At 45.1% G+C, this 26,520-nt stretch overlaps 1 protein-coding gene across 1 annotated transcript in view; it reads right to left on the bottom strand.

Annotated features, from left to right (window-relative positions):
• The window catches only part of edaradd (EDAR-associated death domain), a 39,093-nt gene extending 13,467 nt beyond the window's left edge, over nt 1-25,626 (bottom strand). The window contains exons 1-2 of the mRNA XM_084321069.1: nt 25,466-25,626; nt 19,932-19,990 (exon numbers count right to left, since the gene is read on the bottom strand). Of these exons, the coding sequence (XP_084177195.1) occupies nt 19,932-19,990; nt 25,466-25,523 (117 nt within the window). The 5' untranslated portion in view covers nt 25,524-25,626. The remainder of the gene's footprint in view (nt 1-19,931; nt 19,991-25,465) is intronic.
• Between the last annotated feature and the right edge of the window lie 894 nt (nt 25,627-26,520).

Below are 26,520 nucleotides of genomic sequence, written 5' to 3'. Positions count from 1 at the left end.
AGAGTGCAGTCCCTGGTAGGGATGTTGGGAGCGCAGAGAGAGAAGGGGAGGCATGAACTTTACGCCAACTCAAATGTGGAAAGGATCTTGGAGAAGCTGCCGCCCGCTCGACAGGAGCGTTTTAGGCGGCAGAGAGACCACCGAGACCCGAATGGCCCCGAACCGAACCTCCTCGATCTAGCAGACTTCCTGGCGAGAGAAGTCAGCAGCCTACGGCTAGATACATTCGGACAGAGCACCCCTGGCTCCAGAGAAGGAACCAGACGACTAAATGATGGAAGAAGATCGGTGACTGTGATGCACCAATCGGAGTCAGTACCGAGCAGCAGGAGCCACAGTACCCCCTCCAGAACGGAGAAGTGGAAGATAGTGTGCCCCTACTGTGAGAAAGAACATTGGCTAGCGCAATGTGACTCCTTCCCCAAGCTGAACGCGGAGGAAGCAAGTCAATGGATAAAGTCCAACAAGCGCTGTTTTCGCTGTGCGCGCTCACACATGGCAGCCGAATGTTGCTTAAAGAAAAGGTGCACCAAGTGCGATGGAGCCCATCTGGACATACTTCACGACAGTAACAGACGGCGCCCTTCACCCGCACCATCCAGCAGCAAAGCGAGCGTCATGTACATCGATCCCGCCAGCAGCAGTGGAGCCCGAGTACTCCTAAAAGTAGTGCGTGTGACACTAAGCTACCAGAATAAAGTCCTGGACACTTACGCCGTCCTCGATGACGGGTCAGAGAAGACCCTTCTGCTCGCCTCCGCTGCGGCCCAGCTAGGGCTGCGGGGAAGCGAAACCCAAATGACAATTCGGACAATAAGACGAGATTTGAAGACGATAAAGGGCGAGAATGTCTCATTCTCTATCGCAGCAAGCGGCCAGCCTGAGCGACGGTACCAGATTACAGACGCTTTCACCAGCCAAGAAATAGGACTGTCGCGGTACACATACCCCGTCGCCAAGCTGATGGAGAAATATGCACATCTGCGCAAGTTACCGATCCCGCTCATAGACAATGCTATGCCGACCCTGTTGATAGGCTCCGACCATGCAGACCTCATTGTCCCGATAGACCGGGTTCATACCGGACCCCGAGGCTGTCCTGCAGCAGTCGAGACCCGTTTGGGATGGACTCTCCAAGGCCCGCTCGCCAAATCTCTCAACCGAAGTACAGCCACTAGATGTCTCCACTCCCGAGTCACAGAGGGAGAAACCGCACTCCTGCAACACGTAGAGCGGCTATGGACCTTGGAACAAATGCCCTTTAAGAACGGAAAGAAAGACATTCGCTCTAAAGATGACATTTACGCCATTCACCTCCTCGAGACAGGGACCAAGAGAGTCCCGGTCAACGGCGTGTTGAGATACGCCACGCCACTCCTGCGGCGAGAAGGAATGCCTACTTTCCACGCCAAGACAGACGCCACAGAACGGTACCTGCTGAACACGGAGCGGCGCTTAGCCAAGAACCCCGCCCAAGAGAGTGTATACCGCGCTGAGATTGAGAAGCTCATCACAGCGGGACACGTCACAAAGATGGACATTAAAGAGGCTGACCAGACCACTGAATCGTGGTACGTGCCTCACCACAAGGTCCATCACAACGGTAAAGACTGCATAGTATTTAACTGCAGCTACCAGATCGGATCCCAAAATCTGAATAAAGAGTTACTGCCCGGTCCCACACTCGGCCCCTCCCTACTCGGCGTTCTACTCCGCTTCCGCCAGGAAAAGGTGGCCATCAGCGGGGACATTAAAGGAATGTTCCTGCAGGTGAGATTAGTAGAGGAGGACAAGCCCCTGTTACGGTTCCTATGGAGAGAGAAGCCAGGAGATGAGCACCCAGCCATCTACCAATGGGAAGTCCTCCCCTTCGGAACAACGTGCAGCCCCTGCTGTGCTACATTTGCACTACAGAAACATGTAGCAGAGGACCCAGCAGCGGACGAAGAGGTCCGACACAGCGTAAAGAACAGCTTCTACGTAGACAACTGTCTACAAAGCCTTTCAACCCAGGAAGAAGCCGAGGCTCTCCTGATTAAACTCCGCGCCTCATTGATCAAAGGCGGCTTTGATCTCAGGCAGTGGGCCAGCAGCGATCCGCAAGTACTGCGCAGCCTCTCCTCCGAGGACAAGGCAGCCAGCAGCGAGACCTGGATGGCTACAATCCCGGGAGAAGCCCAGGAGATGACCCTGGGATTGGTGTGGCGATTCAAAACAGATTCGCTTCACTACAGACACAAGCCCCTGACTACGGAGCAGGGAAGGCCGGCGGCGGCGCCGACCACCAGACGGAGTGTGTACACAACACTCGCCCGACAATATGACCCGCTAGGATGTATTCTACCGTACACCACCAGGGCAAAAATGATTGTACGAGCATTGTGGGACAAGGACCAGGGCTGGGACGACCCCATACCCGCACACCTTGCATCCACCTGGAGAGAGTGGGAGATGGAGCTCCACTCACTCCCAGGCGTTAATATGCGCCGAAGCTACTTCCCACCCACGGTGAGGCCAGAGACATGTAAAATGGACTTACACGTCTTCAGTGACGCCTCAGAGGTCGCATACGGATCAGTAGCCTACTTGCGGGCCCAAGAAGAGGGGGGAGAGATCTACACAGCATTTGTCCTCGCCCGCTCGAGAATAGCCCCACGCAAGCAACAATCTATCCCACGCCTAGAGCTCTGCGCAGCCCTAGCCGGAGCGCACCTAGCCACGCTCATCCAACGTGAGCTCACCATACCGGTGTCTAGAACAATCCTGTGGTCAGATTCCACGACAGTACTCGCCTGGATCAAATCGGACTCATGCAAGTACAAAGTCTTCGTGGGAGTCAGAGTCACCGAGATTCAAGACTTAACCGAAGAGTTAACCGGAGAAACAGAGTGGCGCTACGTTGATACAAAACAGAACCCAGCTGACGTCATCACCCGGGGAATGCCCCTAGATGACCTCACCCGTCGCAATGTCTACAGTGACGGCCCAGCATTCCTAAAGCTCCCGGAAGGAGAGTGGCCCACGCCTATCCCGAGGGAAGCCAGTCAGGAGGAGGCTGAGAATAGGAAGCCTGTGTTCTGTGGATTGAGCACTGTTATCTCCGCAGACCCCAACATAGATGATTGCACTACCATAGAGAGTGCACAACAAAGGACATTCCTACTGCACTACCTACCGTCTCTACAGACCCGCCAGAAGTGGGTAAAGGAGAGAGACAATTTGACAGAAGGAACAGTCGTCATGATTATTGATCAATCACTGCCCAGAGCTATGTGGCCGGCCGGCCGCGTAAGCAAAGTGATCACCGGTGCCGACGGCAAGGTCCGAGCAGCTGAAGTGCTTGTTCAGGGTCGCACTTACACCCGTCCCGTGGCGAGGCTCATAGAACTGCCCCGACTCCCAGACACAATCGATGATGACCATGACCCTATAACCCTATGACTTTGTGAAGTTGACTGACCCCTACAGCAAACCCTTATGTGTAAATAGACAACGCGATTAATCTGTCTCTGCTTAACTGATTAGGTCTGGGACCAATCAGGGGGTGGCTGTTGTGAAGGGCCAGATTAAACCGAATATATATATTTATTTATATATATATATTTAATTGTATTTGTATATTCTCTAATATTCCCTGATATCCCTTGTATATTCCTTGTACAATATGCATTGAATATCCATTCTAGCCTACTGAACATCCCATAATAGTCTCCATTCTACTATTGGTCGAGACCTTGGTGCCAGGCTGCCATACCCCCCAGACCCAGTTCAAACGTACCGCTCAACATGTACGAACAAGTCCTAGTTCCGCGTAGGAATCTGGCTACCGCACCACTAACGGTACTATTTGTTCATAGTGCGTATATATACTGCGCTACTAAAGTAGGACTTCCTTTTTAGTCCAGTTTCTTACCCTCCAATAGAGTGACAGACGTAAAGCCTCCCCGCGACGCCACGTGTGGGAGTAAGGCCAAGTTCGGCCTACCATCGGTATTGAGACATTGTGTATATTAATATTTGAATAGTCATATTTGGCACTATATCGTCGAGTTGGACGTAGTCTATTAAGCTAATAATAGTCTATTCATATGTAGTGCTTCGTGCGGTGAGAATACTATCGTAGTCAGTACCCCATCGTTTCGGGCAGAGAACTGGCTGCTTATCCAGGGTGGCCGACCCCATGTGAGGCTGCACCCGAGGAGCCCCAGAGCCGACGAGCGAGTGGACCTGCATACCGGATTATTCTACCGACGACAGCCCGCCTTCCCAGGCACGGATTATGCTTTGTATACAGTGATTATTCTATGGATAAAGACCAACACTGCCGTGTGTTGGAAACCCCCCCCCCGGAGAGGACGACAGGTGAGGAGACGCTCTACACGACGAGGTCGCTTCACGTCTCTCCATCGTGGACCGAAGGAAGCCGGCCCACAGAGAGTCAAACTGCTTTCATCTGTGGATCGAGGATCGCTGAGGCACCGAGCCGCACAACCGTGGGTTCTCCCAGGATACCCTCGGCCAGACGGATACAGCCAGACTCTACCCCCCCCCCCTTCTCCAGTTGTCTTACAAGCGACCGGAATTCCCCCCTAGTGTATCCAGTCTTATAATCATTAAAGTATCATTGCTGTTATTCCTTAACTATTCCAGGTCGTATATGTACCACCTGCGCCTTCAGAGATTGGACGTTCTCTATTGATATACCGACGAATACTCTTGCCATAAAAGTGCATACTAATTCCCATTCATAAATGTGATTGATTTGATTAAGTGCTTGCTCTACACACCATCGCTGTGTAGAAATAAAGACCTATTTCTAATTCGTACATTTGTGTTGGATCCGTTTCATCTACGTGACAGTGTTCATCATAATATATTTATGCCGAGTACTGGGTGGCCGAATATTAAGTACAAAGGTAGTGGTAGTAAGTATCATATCTAACAATACAGTCAGGGAATTGTACCCCTCAGTTAGAATTGGTCCTTCGAGCCGGATGGTAATTAGTGTAATATTAATATAGTGTTATTAATATTGAAATGGCCTATGATGAACACTCCACGAAACGATCCTCCTAACCAACGCCCGCAGCGCGAACGACGGCTCCCTCAGTACTTAGAGGCTTACGCTGTCAGTCAACAACCTAGTCTTCTACTAACAGTAAACGCGGTAAAACTAGAAAGTAAAAGTATGTCTAACCTCAACGCCCAGACTACCCCGACCATAGAGGCCCCTACGGGTTCTAATGTAACTGACCAAGTTCACGGTGGGGACCAGTGGGAACCAGACATGACTTCACACCCCGCCAGTACTGAAGAAGTAGTCCCCGATGAGTCCCGGGAGGAATACAACGCTACCGAGAGAGAACTCGGCACGGAAGAAGACGGGGAGAGCACCGTGGAGATAGAGCTCCAAGGCTCCGCAAGGAGTACCCCGAGGGAAGGCTCCCCTATACAACCGCCTTCTCCCAGCGAGGCAGAGAGGACCCTACAGCAGGCCTTCCTCATCAGCCTGAACGCCGCTGCTGAACGCGACCGACTGCAGATCCAGCAGCGGAGCGAAGAAGAGCATATACGTCTAGAAATAAGACGCATTCAGAGGGAAGAGAATGTGGCCCGAGACCGAGCAGACAGCCAGCGAGCAGCTGCTGGTGCTCTACGGGACGCAGAGCGCGACAGACAGCAAGCGCAACTAATAGAACAGCTGATCAGACGGACAACACCCTCTCCCTCCGCCAGAGGCTCCAGGAACTCGTCTAGACACACCTCCAGGGCGGCATCCCCTAGCCGAGTAAACAACCCTGAACTTGACCAACAGACGAGGTCTATACCCCCCACAGACCACCTCCCCCCACCGGTCCAAGCGAGACCTAGCAACCGGGAAGGAGCAGCATATCCTGTGGAGAGGCTAAACCAGAGACTACAAGCACTGGATGACCTAACTGAAGACGAAGAGGAAGAGGAGGAGAACCACGCCCGACGACAGCACAGTACTCTACCGGACCAGGAGGTCCGGTACAGCCCAGGCTATACTCCCGCGGAGCTGCGCTACAGACCCCCGACTCTATACCCGGGTGGGCACGACGCACGACCCGCACCGAGGAACAGCACCTGGACAAGCGGGCCATGGTACACTGCCGGTACCAGCCCATACCAAGGAGCGGGAGGAGACTCGCCTAGGAGGCCTCTCCCCCAACGCTCACCGATGTATCCACAGTCAGCGTCATACATTGGCACGCCTATGGTACCCGACTTCACCCAAGAGAACCGGGCCCAGTATACAGAACTCCGCATGTGTCTGGAGACCATGTTGGTGGATGTATTGGATGAACGCCATAAATACGCCATCCTACTGAAGCACTTAAAGGTACCCCGCGCACATAATATAGCGCTCGCCTACGCGACTTCCACCACCCCATACACAGCAGCGCTGGTAGCATTGGACCAGAGGTATGGGCGCATATGGGATTACGTGATCCAGGAGATCCGACACATCGACCGCTTACCCCCAGCAATAGACAATCGAGCACTGGACGACCTGTCCATCAGAGTGCAGTCCCTGGTAGGGATGTTGGGAGCGCAGAGAGAGAAGGGGAGGCATGAACTTTACGCCAACTCAAATGTGGAAAGGATCTTGGAGAAGCTGCCGCCCGCTCGACAGGAGCGTTTTAGGCGGCAGAGAGACCACCGAGACCCGAATGGCCCCGAACCGAACCTCCTCGATCTAGCAGACTTCCTGGCGAGAGAAGTCAGCAGCCTACGGCTAGATACATTCGGACAGAGCACCCCTGGCTCCAGAGAAGGAACCAGACGACTAAATGATGGAAGAAGATCGGTGACTGTGATGCACCAATCGGAGTCAGTACCGAGCAGCAGGAGCCACAGTACCCCCTCCAGAACGGAGAAGTGGAAGATAGTGTGCCCCTACTGTGAGAAAGAACATTGGCTAGCGCAATGTGACTCCTTCCCCAAGCTGAACGCGGAGGAAGCAAGTCAATGGATAAAGTCCAACAAGCGCTGTTTTCGCTGTGCGCGCTCACACATGGCAGCCGAATGCCGCTTAAAGAAAAGGTGCACCAAGTGCGATGGAGCCCATCTGGACATACTTCACGACAGTAACAGACGGCGCCCTTCACCCGCACCATCCAGCAGCAAAGCGAGCGTCATGTACATCGATCCCGCCAGCAGCAGTGGAGCCCGAGTACTCCTAAAAGTAGTGCGTGTGACACTAAGCTACCAGAATAAAGTCCTGGACACTTACGCCGTCCTCGATGACGGGTCAGAGAAGACCCTTCTGCTCGCCTCCGCTGCGGCCCAGCTAGGGCTGCGGGGAAGCGAAACCCAAATGACAATTCGGACAATAAGACGAGATTTGAAGACGATAAAGGGCGAGAATGTCTCATTCTCTATCGCAGCAAGCGGCCAGCCTGAGCGACGGTACCAGATTACAGACGCTTTCACCAGCCAAGAAATAGGACTGTCGCGGTACACATACCCCGTCGCCAAGCTGATGGAGAAATATGCACATCTGCGCAAGTTACCGATCCCGCTCATAGACAATGCTATGCCGACCCTGTTGATAGGCTCCGACCATGCAGACCTCATTGTCCCGATAGACCGGGTTCATACCGGACCCCGAGGCTGTCCTGCAGCAGTCGAGACCCGTTTGGGATGGACTCTCCAAGGCCCGCTCGCCAAATCTCTCAACCGAAGTACAGCCACTAGATGTCTCCACTCCCGAGTCACAGAGGGAGAAACCGCACTCCTGCAACACGTAGAGCGGCTATGGACCTTGGAACAAATGCCCTTTAAGAACGGAAAGAAAGACATTCGCTCTAAAGATGACATTTACGCCATTCACCTCCTCGAGACAGGGACCAAGAGAGTCCCGGTCAACGGCGTGTTGAGATACGCCACGCCACTCCTGCGGCGAGAAGGAATGCCTACTTTCCACGCCAAGACAGACGCCACAGAACGGTACCTGCTGAACACGGAGCGGCGCTTAGCCAAGAACCCCGCCCAAGAGAGTGTATACCGCGCTGAGATTGAGAAGCTCATCACAGCGGGACACGTCACAAAGATGGACATTAAAGAGGCTGACCAGACCACTGAATCGTGGTACGTGCCTCACCACAAGGTCCATCACAACGGTAAAGACTGCATAGTATTTAACTGCAGCTACCAGATCGGATCCCAAAATCTGAATAAAGAGTTACTGCCCGGTCCCACACTCGGCCCCTCCCTACTCGGCGTTCTACTCCGCTTCCGCCAGGAAAAGGTGGCCATCAGCGGGGACATTAAAGGAATGTTCCTGCAGGTGAGATTAGTAGAGGAGGACAAGCCCCTGTTACGGTTCCTATGGAGAGAGAAGCCAGGAGATGAGCACCCAGCCATCTACCAATGGGAAGTCCTCCCCTTCGGAACAACGTGCAGCCCCTGCTGTGCTACATTTGCACTACAGAAACATGTAGCAGAGGACCCAGCAGCGGACGAAGAGGTCCGACACAGCGTAAAGAACAGCTTCTACGTAGACAACTGTCTACAAAGCCTTTCAACCCAGGAAGAAGCCGAGGCTCTCCTGATTAAACTCCGCGCCTCATTGATCAAAGGCGGCTTTGATCTCAGGCAGTGGGCCAGCAGCGATCCGCAAGTACTGCGCAGCCTCTCCTCCGAGGACAAGGCAGCCAGCAGCGAGACCTGGATGGCTACAATCCCGGGAGAAGCCCAGGAGATGACCCTGGGATTGGTGTGGCGATTCAAAACAGATTCGCTTCACTACAGACACAAGCCCCTGACTACGGAGCAGGGAAGGCCGGCGGCGGCGCCGACCACCAGACGGAGTGTGTACACAACACTCGCCCGACAATATGACCCGCTAGGATGTATTCTACCGTACACCACCAGGGCAAAAATGATTGTACGAGCATTGTGGGACAAGGACCAGGGCTGGGACGACCCCATACCCGCACACCTTGCATCCACCTGGAGAGAGTGGGAGATGGAGCTCCACTCACTCCCAGGCGTTAATATGCGCCGAAGCTACTTCCCACCCACGGTGAGGCCAGAGACATGTAAAATGGACTTACACGTCTTCAGTGACGCCTCAGAGGTCGCATACGGATCAGTAGCCTACTTGCGGGCCCAAGAAGAGGGGGGAGAGATCTACACAGCATTTGTCCTCGCCCGCTCGAGAATAGCCCCACGCAAGCAACAATCTATCCCACGCCTAGAGCTCTGCGCAGCCCTAGCCGGAGCGCACCTAGCCACGCTCATCCAACGTGAGCTCACCATACCGGTGTCTAGAACAATCCTGTGGTCAGATTCCACGACAGTACTCGCCTGGATCAAATCGGACTCATGCAAGTACAAAGTCTTCGTGGGAGTCAGAGTCACCGAGATTCAAGACTTAACCGAAGAGTTAACCGGAGAAACAGAGTGGCGCTACGTTGATACAAAACAGAACCCAGCTGACGTCATCACCCGGGGAATGCCCCTAGATGACCTCACCCGTCGCAATGTCTACAGTGACGGCCCAGCATTCCTAAAGCTCCCGGAAGGAGAGTGGCCCACGCCTATCCCGAGGGAAGCCAGTCAGGAGGAGGCTGAGAATAGGAAGCCTGTGTTCTGTGGATTGAGCACTGTTATCTCCGCAGACCCCAACATAGATGATTGCACTACCATAGAGAGTGCACAACAAAGGACATTCCTACTGCACTACCTACCGTCTCTACAGACCCGCCAGAAGTGGGTAAAGGAGAGAGACAATTTGACAGAAGGAACAGTCGTCATGATTATTGATCAATCACTGCCCAGAGCTATGTGGCCGGCCGGCCGCGTAAGCAAAGTGATCACCGGTGCCGACGGCAAGGTCCGAGCAGCTGAAGTGCTTGTTCAGGGTCGCACTTACACCCGTCCCGTGGCGAGGCTCATAGAACTGCCCCGACTCCCAGACACAATCGATGATGACCATGACCCTATAACCCTATGACTTTGTGAAGTTGACTGACCCCTACAGCAAACCCTTATGTGTAAATAGACAACGCGATTAATCTGTCTCTGCTTAACTGATTAGGTCTGGGACCAATCAGGGGGTGGCTGTTGTGAAGGGCCAGATTAAACCGAATATATATATTTATTTATATATATATATTTAATTGTATTTGTATATTCTCTAATATTCCCTGATATCCCTTGTATATTCCTTGTACAATATGCATTGAATATCCATTCTAGCCTACTGAACATCCCATAATAGTCTCCATTCTACTATTGGTCGAGACCTTGGTGCCAGGCTGCCATACCCCCCAGACCCAGTTCAAACGTACCGCTCAACATGTACGAACAAGTCCTAGTTCCGCGTAGGAATCTGGCTACCGCACCACTAACGGTACTATTTGTTCATAGTGCGTATATATACTGCGCTACTAAAGTAGGACTTCCTTTTTAGTCCAGTTTCTTACCCTCCAATAGAGTGACAGACGTAAAGCCTCCCCGCGACGCCACGTGTGGGAGTAAGGCCAAGTTCGGCCTACCATCGGTATTGAGACATTGTGTATATTAATATTTGAATAGTCATATTTGGCACTATATCGTCGAGTTGGACGTAGTCTATTAAGCTAATAATAGTCTATTCATATGTAGTGCTTCGTGCGGTGAGAATACTATCGTAGTCAGTACCCCATCGTTTCGGGCAGAGAACTGGCTGCTTATCCAGGGTGGCCGACCCCATGTGAGGCTGCACCCGAGGAGCCCCAGAGCCGACGAGCGAGTGGACCTGCATACCGGATTATTCTACCGACGACAGCCCGCCTTCCCAGGCACGGATTATGCTTTGTATACAGTGATTATTCTATGGATAAAGACCAACACTGCCGTGTGTTGGAAACCCCCCCCCCGGAGAGGACGACAGGTGAGGAGACGCTCTACACGACGAGGTCGCTTCACGTCTCTCCATCGTGGACCGAAGGAAGCCGGCCCACAGAGAGTCAAACTGCTTTCATCTGTGGATCGAGGATCGCTGAGGCACCGAGCCGCACAACCGTGGGTTCTCCCAGGATACCCTCGGCCAGACGGATACAGCCAGACTCTACCCCCCCCCCCTTCTCCAGTTGTCTTACAAGCGACCGGAATTCCCCCCTAGTGTATCCAGTCTTATAATCATTAAAGTATCATTGCTGTTATTCCTTAACTATTCCAGGTCGTATATGTACCACCTGCGCCTTCAGAGATTGGACGTTCTCTATTGATATACCGACGAATACTCTTGCCATAAAAGTGCATACTAATTCCCATTCATAAATGTGATTGATTTGATTAAGTGCTTGCTCTACACACCATCGCTGTGTAGAAATAAAGACCTATTTCTAATTCGTACATTTGTGTTGGATCCGTTTCATCTACGTGACAGTGTTCATCATAATATATTTATGCCGAGTACTGGGTGGCCGAATATTAAGTACAAAGGTAGTGGTAGTAAGTATCATATCTAACAATACAGTCAGGGAATTGTACCCCTCAGTTACACAAACTGTGCACCAAAGTTATGGAACACACTACCTATGGACATTAGGGAAGCTAGATCTCTTAATATTTTCAAAATTAAGCTAAAAACTTACCTCTTCACCATAGCCTTCTAATACACTCCGCTGTTGATTGTACTGTAGCACTATTTTACTCTGTCCATTCTATTGCATAATTTACTATCTATTCTATTCTACTATTTTATTGCACTGTATTATTTTACTCTGTCTATTGCTTTTTATTACAGGTTCAAAACGGTCAGGTATTAAACTGTGTGGGTATCAAACAAGAGACTGTCAGGCTTTAAAACTGTGTAGGACCCAGGCCTAGAACTGCACCCTGAGAGAGGGAACTGCGCCCTGAGAGGGAGGTTTGCCCTGGGTGGGAGGTTCAATGGGTCAAAGTGGGTATAAAACAGGAGGGAAGACTGTCAAGTTTTGAACTGTGGATAGCAAACAGAGAGGGTAAAGACGATTTTGAACTGTTGAACAGTAATTCAGAACTATTTTATTGCACTGTAAAAAAAAAAATATATATATATTTTTTTTAATCTATTCTATAATTTTTTTTTCATCCCAATGTTAGTCGTTATGCCAATTCCCAATCCCCTTCCTGGTCGTTGCGCACTCTACCCCCTACCGTCGGTCTGGGAGGGCGGAGACTATCACAAGCTTCCTCCGACACATGTGTAGCCAGCCCACCGCTTCTTTTCACCTGGCAGCGCAGACTCTCACTGGGAGAGTGTAACGTGTGGAAGGTCACACTACCTCACCCAGATCCTTCCTTTGCTGTGCAGGCACCCCGACCGAACTGTAGGAGTCGCTGTTTACAACGACCAGGACCCACCCACGCCGGCTTCCCACCCGCTAACACTGCCAATTGTGTTAGTATGGACGGTCGGCCAAGCCGGAGGCACCACAGCCAGATTCGATCCCAATGGCTCTGTGGTGGTAGACAGACGCTTAGTCCACTGTGCGACCCGGCCGCCCTCTCTATTCTACAATTTTATTGCACTGCACGATTGCACTATTTTACTCTGTCTATTTTATCTTACTCATTTATTATTGTCTATTCAAAACTGAATCAAACCATAAACAAGGTGGCCTGTTGGGATGTTAGATCCTAATGTGAAAAACTGTGATTTTATATGTCTGCACTTATGTGCTCATTTTATGCCTGTCTTTTTTCTGTTGTGAAGCACTTTGAGCTGCAGTTTCTGTATTAAAGGTGCTATACAAATAAAGTTTATTATTATATTATTATTATTAACATCTCTTAACATCCAATGGCCCTCTTGAGGACGATTCGCGACGCGCCACTTTGCCAACCTATAGCGGCTCGGGTGTGCATTTCTTTTAATACAATATATATATAGAATTAAAGCCCTATTTGTTGCCTGTTTGTCGTTTGTTTCAGGCGACAAAATCCGCGGTTCTCGAGTTACATGCCGATATGTGAGGCGTGCGCCAAAGTACACGACACGTACACAACTCCCGGGGCTATAGCTCTGTCAATCATTTGGTGATCTCGGAAAATTTTGGACAGGGTTGTAGCCAATGAGTGTGGCTTTCCAATGATACCCCACGTGGGGATCTAATACGGTCTCTATTGATCGATTTAACTTATAAGGGGACCCTACAGCTTAACAGGTGTCATATATATAATTTTTTCAGCTTCAGATGTTTCATTTGATTTGTTATAGGTGTTTTAGGTCACCCTTAACTCATTGGGCACCAAAAACGAGTACACTCGTGTTTCATCGACACCGCTTGAGCGCCAAAAACGAGTTTTCTCGTTTTTAGATCCTTTGATATTTTTCCTTTGATCCCCATTCTAAACACTCACGCAGACCTCCCTGTATCTCCCTTGCACCGCTGCCTACGTTAAAATTGCAATGACGATCGAATCCCGCCAGGTGGCAGTATCACCTACCTTTTGAACTGGGATAGTTTAGTGTGGGGCCACTTTAGTGTGGGGAGTGTCTGCAGGAACTCCTCCCCCTCAGAGGGAATCAGGACAGAGCAATCGGTCTGAGATTTTATTGCCTCAAAGCTATTGTTTCCCATATGATAGCCATGCCCAATATACACAAGTAATTGCGATCGCGATGGGATCACTGGGATTATTCTTTTTGGAGTACCTTCTGGCTAAGGTAAGGTCTATTCTATGTCTATTTTACCGAACCTAAAACATGCTTTTGTACCGATCACAGCATCGTCTTTTACCGAACCTAAAACATGCTTTTGGTAACGATCGCAGTTTCGAGGTAAAACAACCCCCCCCCCCTTGGTGATTTTGTGAAGAAACATAACATATATGGTATATAACTTTGATTTGGAAATATTTGGAGTTTCAGGCGAGCAACCCGAACGATTTGGGCATAATGCATATAAGACATCATCTCTCGCGATCTAGAAAAAAATACTGGATTATTTTGGAAATATGTTTAGCGTGTAATAGCGCACAAACTAAAGTATGTAAAAATAAACTGGTTTGTCAATGTTGGACTACAAACAATGCCTGTCAAATGAGCCATACTATTGTCTCCATAGCTATAATACAGAACAGGGCGGCTACGTGGCGTAGTGGGCAAGGCGCTCGCCACGAAATTCTGGAGACGCTGGGCTCGTCAGTTCGAGCCCAGTGCTCCACATTTGCTTTCAGTTTAGCTGGTCGTCCGTACTAATACACATTGGCCGTATTAGGGGGTGGGAAACTGATGGGTGGGGATCGGGCGTTGTGGACAGAGACTCCTACAGGTCGGTTGGTGCGCCTGCGCAGTAGAATCAGGAAGTGTCGGGGGCAGCGTGAGCCTCCCACGCGTTACTCCTCGCCACTGAGAGATCGAGCTGCGCAGGTGAAAAGATGCGACTGCTGTTACCTCAAGTACCGGAGGGGACTTGTGCTATGTATGACTTAGTCCACATTGCAGTCGGCTTGTGGGAGGCAAGAAACAGCGTCCGTGACAGGGGAGGGTTGAATTGGATGATACGAAATTGGGATGGGAGAAAATATAGAAAATGGGAGAAAAAGTGGATAAAAAAAAGCTATAATACAGAACACACGATGGGTCCGCAAACATCGCAAAAATGGTCAATAACGCTGGTGCCATTGAGTAAAGATGGGAAAACAGCGTGGCAGTCAATGAGTTAAGGTAATACCTTTAGCCAACTCTCAGTATGCTGAGGGGGCATGGCCTTCTTTTCACTAGAGACACTATAGATCAGTGGTCACCAACCCGTCGATCGTGATCGACTGGTCGATCTTTGAGACTTCCCCTGTAGCTCTTTCCCTGATTTTTTTTTAATCTTTCCCTGAGAGTCCACATTACAGTTCTACTTTTGTTTTGATGTGAAAAGTGATGCTGCATAAGATGACTGCACTTAGCACTGACTGAGAAAGTACATATTACAGTTCTACTTTGACAAACATATTTACAATTAGCATTTTATAATGTTAATAATATGAGAGTCCACATTACAGTTCTACTTTTGTTTTGATGTGAAAAGTGATGCTGCATAAGATGACTGCACTTAGCACTGACTGAGAAAGTACACATTACAGTTCTACTTTATAAAATGCTAATTGTAAATATGTTTGTCAATGTTAATAATATGAGAAAGTCCACATTACAGTTCTACTTTTGTTTTGATGTGAAAAGTAATGCTGCATAAGATGACTGCACTTAGCACTGACTGAGAAAGTACATATTACAGTTCTACTTTGACGTTTTAATGTTGGACCAAAGCATTGCATGTAATTAGAATACAGGCAAATAAAAGTAATTTAGTTTAAAGTACAATCTTGGCTGTCTTTTTCTCTCAACGCTTCAATAGGTAGATCTTGCCTTCACCAAAAAAATAAAAAGTGATCTTGGGCTTAAAAAGGTTGGTCACCACTGCAATAGATGTTTGACTGTTGAGTGCCAGCGACGTGTAATGTCGTCTTTTCATGCCCCCCGTTGAGTGCCGACGATGCGAATTGTCGTTTGATTTTTTTTTTTGCGATCTGAATTCATATTTCATCAACCGAGTCTCCTATTGGTACAGCAGACCCTCTAGGAGCTCAGATGGGAAATTACCGCCCCCTATCGTCTATCCCTGTGTAACTGCAGGCCATTCGATTATACTGGTGGATCTGTGTGGGGGGAGCCAACTGGCTCCATTATGCTGGCGAGGGATCTGATGAACATGGAAGTGATCGCGAGTTGGAAAGCAGCCTGGAATATATATTTACAGCAGCCAATAATCAATCAATAAACGCAATCAATATTTGGAATGGCGATCAGGAATTGGAATAATCTTTTTGGAGAACATCTGATCTAAGGTAAGGAGTCTATGTTAACAGTTTTAGGATAATCAGAGCTGTATTCACTGAGATAACAGCGTGTCCCGTATGTGTATGTGTGTGTGTGTGTGTGATGTTGAGGAAATGAGGTAATCGATTTCTCAGCTCGCTTCTATAGCGTGCATAAGTACACATATACTATCGATAATCTAGCGTTTATTTGAAAACGATTCATAAATAGGCCGACAAATGACAACGTGTCTAGTGTATTTGAGAATATTCCAATAAATGCCGTTTATGAGGGAATCTTTCTATTTTCCGGAAATTTTCAAGAAAACAATAGCTTTTCGAAATGCTATAAAAAGGATATGAACCGATTAAAAAACAATCCGTTTCGACAATGTTGACTGCAAACAAGTCATTGATAAGCGACGGGCAGATTAGACACATAGCCATAATTTAAAACATAGATTATGCGTTTTTAACGCTAACATTGAAGTGGATGATGGCATTCAAGGGGGTGCTTAGTTCATACAGTAAAAAAAGGTTTAAAGAATAAAGTCCAAACACTATACAAGACACTATACAAAATATACAATAGACAATATGCAATATACAAACTAAAGTACAACCTAAAGTACAAAATGCAAACAATGAGGTACAAAATGCTAACTTTTTTTTAAATGAAAATGGATGTAGTGCAAATAGTTTTGTATCAAATCAAATCAAATGTATTTGTATAGCCCGAAATCACAATGAATTGCCGCCATGGGCTTCACAGATCAAGAAGAAACATCCAGAATAGATCAAATATGGTGTAGTGTTAAAAGTGTTTAAAATATCTACGGTGAATGTTTATTTATTTAGCACATTATTCATTTTTAATTATTATTATTAAAGAAAACAGTGCTAGGAGGGAACAAAGCCCAAAGGGCTTGTACAAAGTTCCACTCCCATCCCATTGTCCATAAACATATATGAATGAAATACATGTAAACATGGTCTAGAAAATCAGAGACATAAAGCATACACTATAGCGAAAACATGGAAGATTGACACGAGCCAATGACAAGAACAATTAAAAAGAAAATGTAAGTACAAGAAGGCAAAGGAGAGGAGAATAACATATGAACAGTATATAATGAAGCAAAATAACAAGCAGCCATACAGTAGATGTAACACTGATGCACAGGAGTAACTTAATGTGTTGATGATTTATGATGAAATTAAATTATATTTTAATTGTTTTTTTAAATATAGATAAGGAGGTTGTTGACCTCAATGATGAACTTAGAGTGTTCCAGAGTTTGGGACCTCTAAAGCTAATGTTGAATTGATGGCTAGATGTCCGACAGAAAGGTACATTTATTACTATGGTTTGTTGGATATGAGTGAATTTCTGATGAAAAAATGAAGAAACTATGGAGGGTATCAGGAAGATCTTGCCTATTGTTAATGCCCTTGTATATGAATGAGCATGTTTGAAAAGTATTTAGTTTGTCAATTGTTAGTAGGGAATATTTGCGGAACAGAGGTGCAGATGGTTCATATCTGGTAGAGTGAGAAATCATCCTGAGGAACCTCTTCTGGATTATGACTAATTTGTTTAGATATGATGGATATGTTGCAGCCCAGACTATATTACAGTAGTTAAGGTAAAGAAATAAAAAGGATGTATCATGGGGCAGACCTTTCTCAAAATTCCAAGCATCATCATTGACTTTTTGCAGACATTGTCAATGTGGTTATGCCAATTCAACCCTTCATATATAGTAACTCCTATACATTTTGTGAATGGCACTTGGAGAATTTAATTTCCATTCATTCATATTTTAGATTCTTCTTTAGGGTAGTACTTATTTTTGTTGCAGAACACCATGAAGTAAAACATTTTGACATTTAGAGTAAGCTTGTTACATTGAAACCAGTTAGAGACTATTTCTAGTTCCTCATTCACGCATTCAATCAGGGACTTGAAGTCATGATGAGTAGCTATAATATTCGTGTCATCTGTGAATAATAATGGAAGTAGAGTATTACAAGACATAGCCAAATCATTAATGTAAATTAAAAATAATAAAGGGCCCAGAATAGAACCCTGTGAAACCCCGAAGAGGGCCCTTGATTTAACAGATGAGCATCCATTGGATGACACAAACTGCTCTCTGTTGTCTAAATAGTTTGTAAACCACTTGAGGGCAATATCCTGAACACCATATCTATTGAGTTTAGAGATAAGAATGTTGTGGTTGACAGTATCAAAAGCTTTGCTCAGATCTAGAAAGACACCAATAGCAATTATTTTGTCATCAAGTGCTGAGGAGATGTTATTGACGAGCTGTAGCAATGCATGTTCTGTGGAGAATTTTTTACGGAAACCATACTGATGGTTATACAGGATGTTGTTCTTAGTTAGATGGTTAGAGATTCTTGAGTAAACCAGTTTCTCTAAGACTTGAAAAGCAGGGCAAAATAGATATAATAGGACAGTAATTGCCAAAGTCCTTTGGGTCTCCAGATTTATAAATTGGTATGAATGTTAAAGGTGAGTGCTTGTTTAAAGTGAATGTGTACATGTGGGTGTGTGTGCAATGAATGTGGATGGATGGGTTAGTGTAGTCATTGAGCATCCTGATGGCCTGGGGATAGAAGCTCCTTTTGAGTATCTCTGTACTGGCCATGAGACTCCGGTAGCGCTTGCCTGACCTCAGCAGTGCAAAGAGGCAGATGTTTGGGTGGCTAGAGTCTTTGACTATTCTCTTAGCGTAAAGGGACTGTGTACTTCTTCCGCCACTGCATTACAAGACATGTGAGGTACTACAAAAAGAAACACATTATTTTTGTCTTTGTCAGTCATCTTCACTGAGCTCTTTACATTCTGTCTCTGTTCAGGAGACGTGGAGCACCTCCCAGTCACAGTCTGGTAACTGTAAATGTGAAGGTAAATTACACTCCGGTGTGTTTGAATACAGAGGGAGCAACCTGCTGAAACTTGTTTCTAAAGGGATCCTCTGGTGCAAGAAGAACTCACAGCACATTGTACTCTGTTATGGTCCCCTTCTCACCAGATCACAGCAGGCCGCTGCTCAAAAGAGCCAACGACGAGAGATAAACAGAGAGAAAAGACGCAGCCCTTTTGTTGCCCCGAGAGGGAGTTTGTCAACAAGGAATATAATAAAGGCCTTTCATGCAAACAACTTGAATTTTTTTTAGATTCAGTACGTCTTGAAAAATGTGAAAAGTGTTAGTGAGGCAGAACCACAAAACGTCTGATAATATGGTGATATGATGTGTTGAATCTACTAATAATTACCACTACTTTTATTTTGTAGTTTATTTTGTGTACAGTATACTATGTAAACAGCTCAATAAACGTTTGTGTATGTTGTTCATGTTTCTTTTGTTGTAATTGAATGATGTTGTATGGTAGGGCTGACCCCTATTAGTCGATTAGTCGACTAATCGGTCGAAAGGAGCCGTAGTCGACTGCCAACCTCTTAGTCGAATATAAAAATAAAAATCTTTTTTATAAATTATAATTTAAAAAAAAGATACTTTTTTTATCATTCTTTCCAAAAGAAAAGAGGCCTAGAAGCGTGGCTAACGCTAATGGCACGCATACCAGAGGCTAACTGCCTACGAAAACAGGCACAGAGGCACTGAAAGAGGATTTCACCCATCTAATGAACACACTAGACTAGACAAATATCAGTGGACCAATTGCATGCTTTTGCAGAGGACAAGAAGCCTTCAGTCGACTCCTTCAGACATTAAGCACCCCCCACAGCCCAAATGGAATGATACAAAAAAAAAAAAAAAAAAAAAAAAAAAAATAATAATAATAATAATAATAATAATAATAATAATAATAATAATAATAATAATAATAATAATAATAATAATAATAATAATAATAATAATAATAATAATAATACAAATAAAATTATATATATTTTTTGGCCAAATTCTTTGGAAAATGTTGGCCAATCATAGTCGACTATCCAAATCCTTAGTCAGGGACAGCCTATGTGATAATAACATTTAAACAATGTTATGTGATAATAACATTTAAACAATTTCCTTTAATTAACAGAGAAATTGGGGAATTAATGAATAAAGGTACTTACAATTTCTCCCATAAAGCTACTGGGGTCCGTGTCCTCCACTGGTTCAGAGGGTATTCTGTCTGTCAAGAAAAAGCAAAAGAAGCATGAATATCTCAAAGAACATTATTCATAGTATTCAATTGCAGACACCTTAAGTCACAAACAACAGGTGATTGTAATTGAATAGCAGGTTATTATCATTAAATGACAACTGTGGCCATAAGACTCATGACAACATAATAGTTCTATGACAACAGTTCCTGGTTGCCATGTTACCTTGTTTGACCCAGTTCACGCATATCAATGTTTAATAAGGTGTGTGCGTTGAGGTGCATAACACTTCCGATTTTCCATGCTTAAAGGGAAATAAGTACTCATTTTATGAATTTGCATATGTTATTCCTGTTCCCCTGGACAGTTCAGTCAGATATATCATATATCTAATAAAGATAGAAATCAGAAAGAGAACCCTCCAATTGGTGATGTCACTGGGATGTAAAATATGGGGCTGCTCCATAGACAATGGGGCTCTGACTTTACGAGGCCATAAAATGTTTCCATGAGCTCCCAAATGAGGTTTATATTCTAGCATTGGTAGAAGGTCTGAACCAGAATCATTTGGGCTATCACTCTGTTGCTAAAAATGTATGATAGACAAGAAAGGGTTGGACACAAATGCAGTAAGCACGTAATACAACTTTCTGAAATTAGCTGATTAATTATGGTAAAAACATGGAGAAGTTATAATGCATCATTATTATGCAGAACAGTGTACTGTTCTGCTGTACATTGCATAACTTTTTTGTTGTTTAAAACCTTCTCTCCCGAAAGGTTAATGTTAAGCATCTGCATTGAACTGCTGAAAATACATGGTTTTGAGAATGTTCACGGATGAGTTGTGAGTTAGGGACAAAGGCACCTTTTCAGCTCTTGAAAATACCTGTCCAAGACCATGTGGGCTTTAATCAGTCTACGTCACTATGAAACCATTGTATCCAAGCCAAAGGGCTTCAAATAAAGAACTCCTCTGGCCTTTCTTGGGTTACACACTATGACGTTGAACCTCACTTTAAGTTGGATGGGAACCCTGGATTAGAAGATGCACTTGAGTGTATCTGGACCACTTCCTGCATGCAAATAAACAAGAATTTCTGCAGGGAAAAGCGGCCACCGCATTGAAAGTGAAACAGCCTTATATACCAGACATAACAGACACTCATGCAAGCCTTACTTCCTCAAACGGCAAACGATACAATTTGGTCTGCCACAAAAGTGATGTCAACCCAGTGCGTTATTACCCCCCCCCCCCTATAAAACCATGAGACAAAGTAATTGTACTGTACATGGACGAAGAGATTGATGAGGTTTGCAAATCGTGATGATTACAAAACTGATAGAAGAAAGGAAAATGGTCAGAGACCATTTCCTCAGAGTACATGTAATGGACAGGGATGAGTCAAATTGGCCATGAGTGTCAGTGTATTTATTGGACTTATTGAAAATAGCCCACACAATGAGCTATGAGCACATCACTTGTTTTTTTTGGAGGTGTACAGTGCTATTTAGTCCAACCACCGCCACAAAACCATCAAGGAAACCCTAAGGGGCAACTGATCAGGATGTGCTGATTATAAGTAGGCCAGCCTACTTCAACATGTGACCTATAAAGAATTATTTGTATATCCGTACTTACTGTATGTATATATATATATACATATATGTATAGTATATAATCATACTACTACTACTACTACTACTACTACTACTACTACTACTACTACTACTACTACTACTACTACTACTACTACTACTACTACTACTACTACTACTACTAATAATAATAATCATATGTTGTATTTATTATAAGACACTGCTCGATTATTCTCATCTTTTTCAACAGCTTACATTGTGAAACTTGCATTACTGTATAAAACTGATGTAGTTCAACCAACATCAGTAACACTTAACTTCTTTACTGGTTCACCACAGAAAATAAGCTTCATAAGCTTTTCTGGGATACAGGTTGTTCACTTTCATTATACAACCAAGTTGCACAACTTACGTATTTGAATTGTATACAGTATGCCTGCGTGCCGAGACATATTAGTATTAGGTCTTATATAGTCAGTCAGTCAGTCAACCAATCATCCACTGTAAGTGGAACCCCCAGATCAGTTGAGCATTGTTTTTGCCTCTCTGGGAATGCAGGGGCATGTATCTGCACGCTCTGGATAAAGCTCCAGAGATAAACCACATCTGAGACTGAATACATTGCTCAGGGCAATAATTCCACACAGGTGAACCTAGATTTTCTCCTTTTTGACCACCCATGTCTTGTGCGAAAGGATACGCTTGTAGGGCTGTCCTTGACTTAAAGAGATCCTTAGTCGACTACACTGTAGTCATAGGATTTGTCCACTAATCTATGAGTTGAAACTTTAGTTTCACATGCAATAATGAAGAAGGACCTCTTTAAATCCCCTGCTTACCAGAGATGTGCTTATTTGTATTTGTATTCAGGTAATAACTCATTCACTGTGGGAAAACCATAGAAATTGACCAATCCACTAACAAAGTATTGGTCGACTAAGACCATGTCGCGAACATGGAAGAAGTACACAGTTCCTTTTCTTCAGTAAAAGTACAAATACCTTGATAAAATAGTATTCTAGTCAAAGTAAAAGTCCTCCATTCAACATTCTACTTAAGTAAAAGTAGACAAGCAGTGGTGGAAGAAGTACAGAGTTCCTTTACTTAAGTAAAAGTAGAAATACTTGATTGATTGATTGATTGGTTGATTGAAAACTTTATTAACACATTGCAGAATGGGTACAATACAGTACGGCTCAATACACACAATTGTTAAGGGGATGCAGACCAGAGAAAGACTTTCGTCTTGTTTACATCAGGGTCCCCCATTTTCAATATATCATAACTATGACATACACGACATACAGATAGACAGTACTGCTACATCTATACATTTATGACATACCAGATTTACAAATACAGTAGTTTGTGACACCAAAAGAGTCTAAAAAAGAGAGTATATACATTTGACGTAGAAACTGTACATTGGAGGTTGGGTAGGTGGGGTGGGGAACTGTACATTGGAGGTGGTTGGGGGGGGGGGGGGTAGGCGGGTGGGTTGGGTAGGTGGGGTGGGGGAAACTGTACAACTGTACAAGCAAAACTGTACATTGGAATATCGACAAAACCTTACTTGGTCCCAAGAAGAGGGTCTCGTGTATTATTGGGTTAGGACATTTACTGTACATTTACAGGGGCCAGTTTCGAATTGCAGTCTCCCGTAGGTGCTCTTTGAGAGTGGTTTTGAAAGTGGGTACCCCGATAAAATAGTACTCTAACTAGTAAAAGTCCTCCATTCACAATTCTACTTAAGTAAAAGTAGAGAAGTATTCGATATTGAATGTACTTAAGTATCAAAAGTAAAAGTATGCATTCTACATAATGTGTGTGTATTCCAGTGTTTGGGAGCATTCAACCATCAAACGATTGACATCTAAAGGTTATGTTAAAGTGGTACGTGGTCCAGTTATGCTACTCTGATTAAAGGTTATATATATTTTTTTTTAATTGTCTTTTTCCTCCTTCTTTTTCCGTTTTTTCTTCCCTCCCAATGTTAGTCGTTATGCCAATTCCCAATCCCCTTCCTTGGTCGTTGCGCACTCTACCCCCTACCGTCAGTCTGGGAGGGCGGAGACTATCACATGCTTCCTCCGACACATGTGTACCAAGCCCACCACTTCTTTTCACCTGGCAGCGTGGACTCTCACTGAGAGTGTAACGTGTGGAAGGTCACACTACCTCCCTCCAGATCCTTCCCTCGCTGTGCAGGCGCCCCGACCGAACTGTAGGAGTCGCTGTTTACAACGACCCAGACCCACCCACCAGCTTCCCTCCCGCTGACTCTGCCAATCGAGCCAGTATGGCGGCCAGCCAAGCCGGAAGCACCGCTGACAGCTGTATTCGATACCAGTGTCTCTTGCGTTGGTGACAAGCGCCTTATCCGCTGCGCCACCCAGCCGCCCTAAGTGGTATGTGGTCCAGTTGTGCTGCTCTGATTACATCCTGTTGAAGTTGCCAGGTTTCAAATATTAAAATAGGCTACATAATCTTCATCAATATGCCATATTTTTATGCAAAATATTTTTCTTCAAAGTAACTCGTAACTGATGTGTTCAGATACATGTAGTGGAGTAAAAAAAAACATATTCCCTTTGAAAAAAATATGAATCTCGGAATTGTACTTTCCACGACTGACAAATTGACGGGTTAATCTACAAAACAATTATGACGGGGAGCCCCAGTGAGCTGTTTTTAGCAGCATCGTTTAGTTTCCACACATGCATGGATCGAGGTGAACGATAGGTCAATATCAAGTTAACTACGTGACTCTGCGCGTAATGGAAAGAAAGACTAATTGTCTAAAACCATCATGTCTGGTTTGTACAGTAGCGTATGTGGGTGTTTGTGCGCGCGCGTAATCATGTTCATTCGTGCATATGTGTGCGCACACGTGGATGTGTTCAGATCACACGCATGTCTTTGCTGGTGTAAATTGGTTTGTATTTAATTAAGCATTTCTATTTAATTAGGGGAGCTGCAGACGAAAGCTATACAGACGAGACGTCAGATTTCAGCATAATATTAAAGTCTACTGTGTATTTTTAAATACAAACGTACACTTACAACAACTTCTTCTTCGGCTTTGCCTATTCAATACAGCAAGGTTCTCAACATGAAACACGAGGTGACAATGTAAGTATAACTCTACAGTTAGTACAACACGTACACACATTAGATAGACGCTGTGGATTTCTGTGGTGCTATTGTTTGTGTAGCATCATTGTTCTGCTCGTTCAGGCGCAAAACAAAACGTATCAAGACCCAACAAGTATCTGCCCAATCAAATGCCCAACCACTGAACACAATGCATGAGGGGAAGGGGAAATGTGCACCTCCATGTCTGTCTCGTAATAAACGTGTTATACCCGAGGTGTGAACAAACAGCTATTTCAATATAAGATCAGTCCACGTTTTAACCATCAAATATAGCACATACATACAAGCTTCAAACGTCAAACGTGGTGTCCCATGACCTTTAGCTTTCTGTTGTATAGCCCACAGGAAAGCCTATTAAGGCTAGAATCCTAAAATGGATGGGGATATGTGTGCTCATTAGTTTCTCTGTAACCTTTTGGGAACCAGCCAACCAACCAGGTAACGGGTTTCTGTTCTTGAAAGGACAGTAAATGACGCTGCTATCCGATAGTAAAGAAATCGTTGTGGTTAAATGAAACCAAGTCCAAGCCAAGGTATTTTTCACACTGACATTATTATTTATTGACTATCATAATATAATTTAACATCAGACATTTGCTAGTGAGTCTACTCTGCTACTCCTGTTTAATGTTTAAATAAATCAATGCATTAGCTGACACAGTATGGGAAAGAATTTAATATACCTATAACCTTTGTGTTAAGTCACTGATCAAAACATAAAATAGCCCAGACAACACATTTAAACTTACCGAATGGCTCCTTATACGCCTTCAAGCTGGCCATTTTCACACCGTTAAAGTCGCACATCCAGGGAGGGATAAAAGGCTACGATATAGATGAAGAAGTTTGTTGATAATTGGTAAATTGGCTCGAAGTAGATGAGTGACCATTCCACCCCAGCGGTAGCTTCCTTGACTGAGGGGAAGAGGATGTGTCAGATGACGGAGTTCTTTTCTTACTGGTGGTGAAAAAGAAAAAGAAAAATATCAGTGCAGGTGAGATTCACCCTCCCACTCCAGAAACTAGAGTGTCGGGTTGTGTTATTGGGTCATGGCTGGGTCATCTTAAACTGCGACCTTTAAATACAAATGGGGCAATATAAACTGAACAATTTAAAATATAAGTGACCGTGCCTAATTAATTCGAATACGGTTAATGTTATTACAATAAACAAACGACATGTGTTACAGTTTTGTTTTTGCCCTCTCTCTTATATTCAAGTTTTCTTTTATTTGTCACATATAAAGTACATGTACATTACAGTGAAATGCTTAGTTCTGTATGAGCCCCCATGTGCTTCATACAGTAAAAAGGTTAATAGAATAAAGTCCAAACACTATACAAAATATACAAACCAAGGTACAACCTATAGAATGAAGTACCAAATGCAAACAATGACGTACAAATGCAAACTTATTTTTTAATGCAAAATGCTAAAGGTATGGATAGTGCAAATCCGTTTGTAATAAATAGACAAAGAGCGTATATATACAGTATTATTTAGGCTACTTACTTAGGCTATTATGCCTGAATACGGCGAGGAAGATATTCAACAATGCTAGTTAGATCAGATAAGCCCTTGCGGTAGTGATACGGGCAGCTCCACCTTGCACAGACGCATTCATTTATACAATTTATGTAACTATTGCGACCGGTGAGTATCTGCACAAAACCAGACATTTTATTTTCGATTGCTGCCATCTGGAGTACATGTATGGGTATTGCGTAAAACAAACTCAAATATAAATCGAACAATGTGTTAGATTACAAGAATGCGTGTGGCTGGCGTTGCCTGGCACCAATA

This window comes from Notolepis coatsorum (genome assembly GCF_963971535.1).
Source record: "Notolepis coatsorum genome assembly, chromosome: 9".
Taxonomy (NCBI): domain Eukaryota; kingdom Metazoa; phylum Chordata; class Actinopteri; order Aulopiformes; family Paralepididae; genus Notolepis; species Notolepis coatsorum.
The sequence above is the reverse complement of the archived record's forward strand: the minus strand, read 5'-3'. Positions and strand labels throughout refer to the sequence as shown.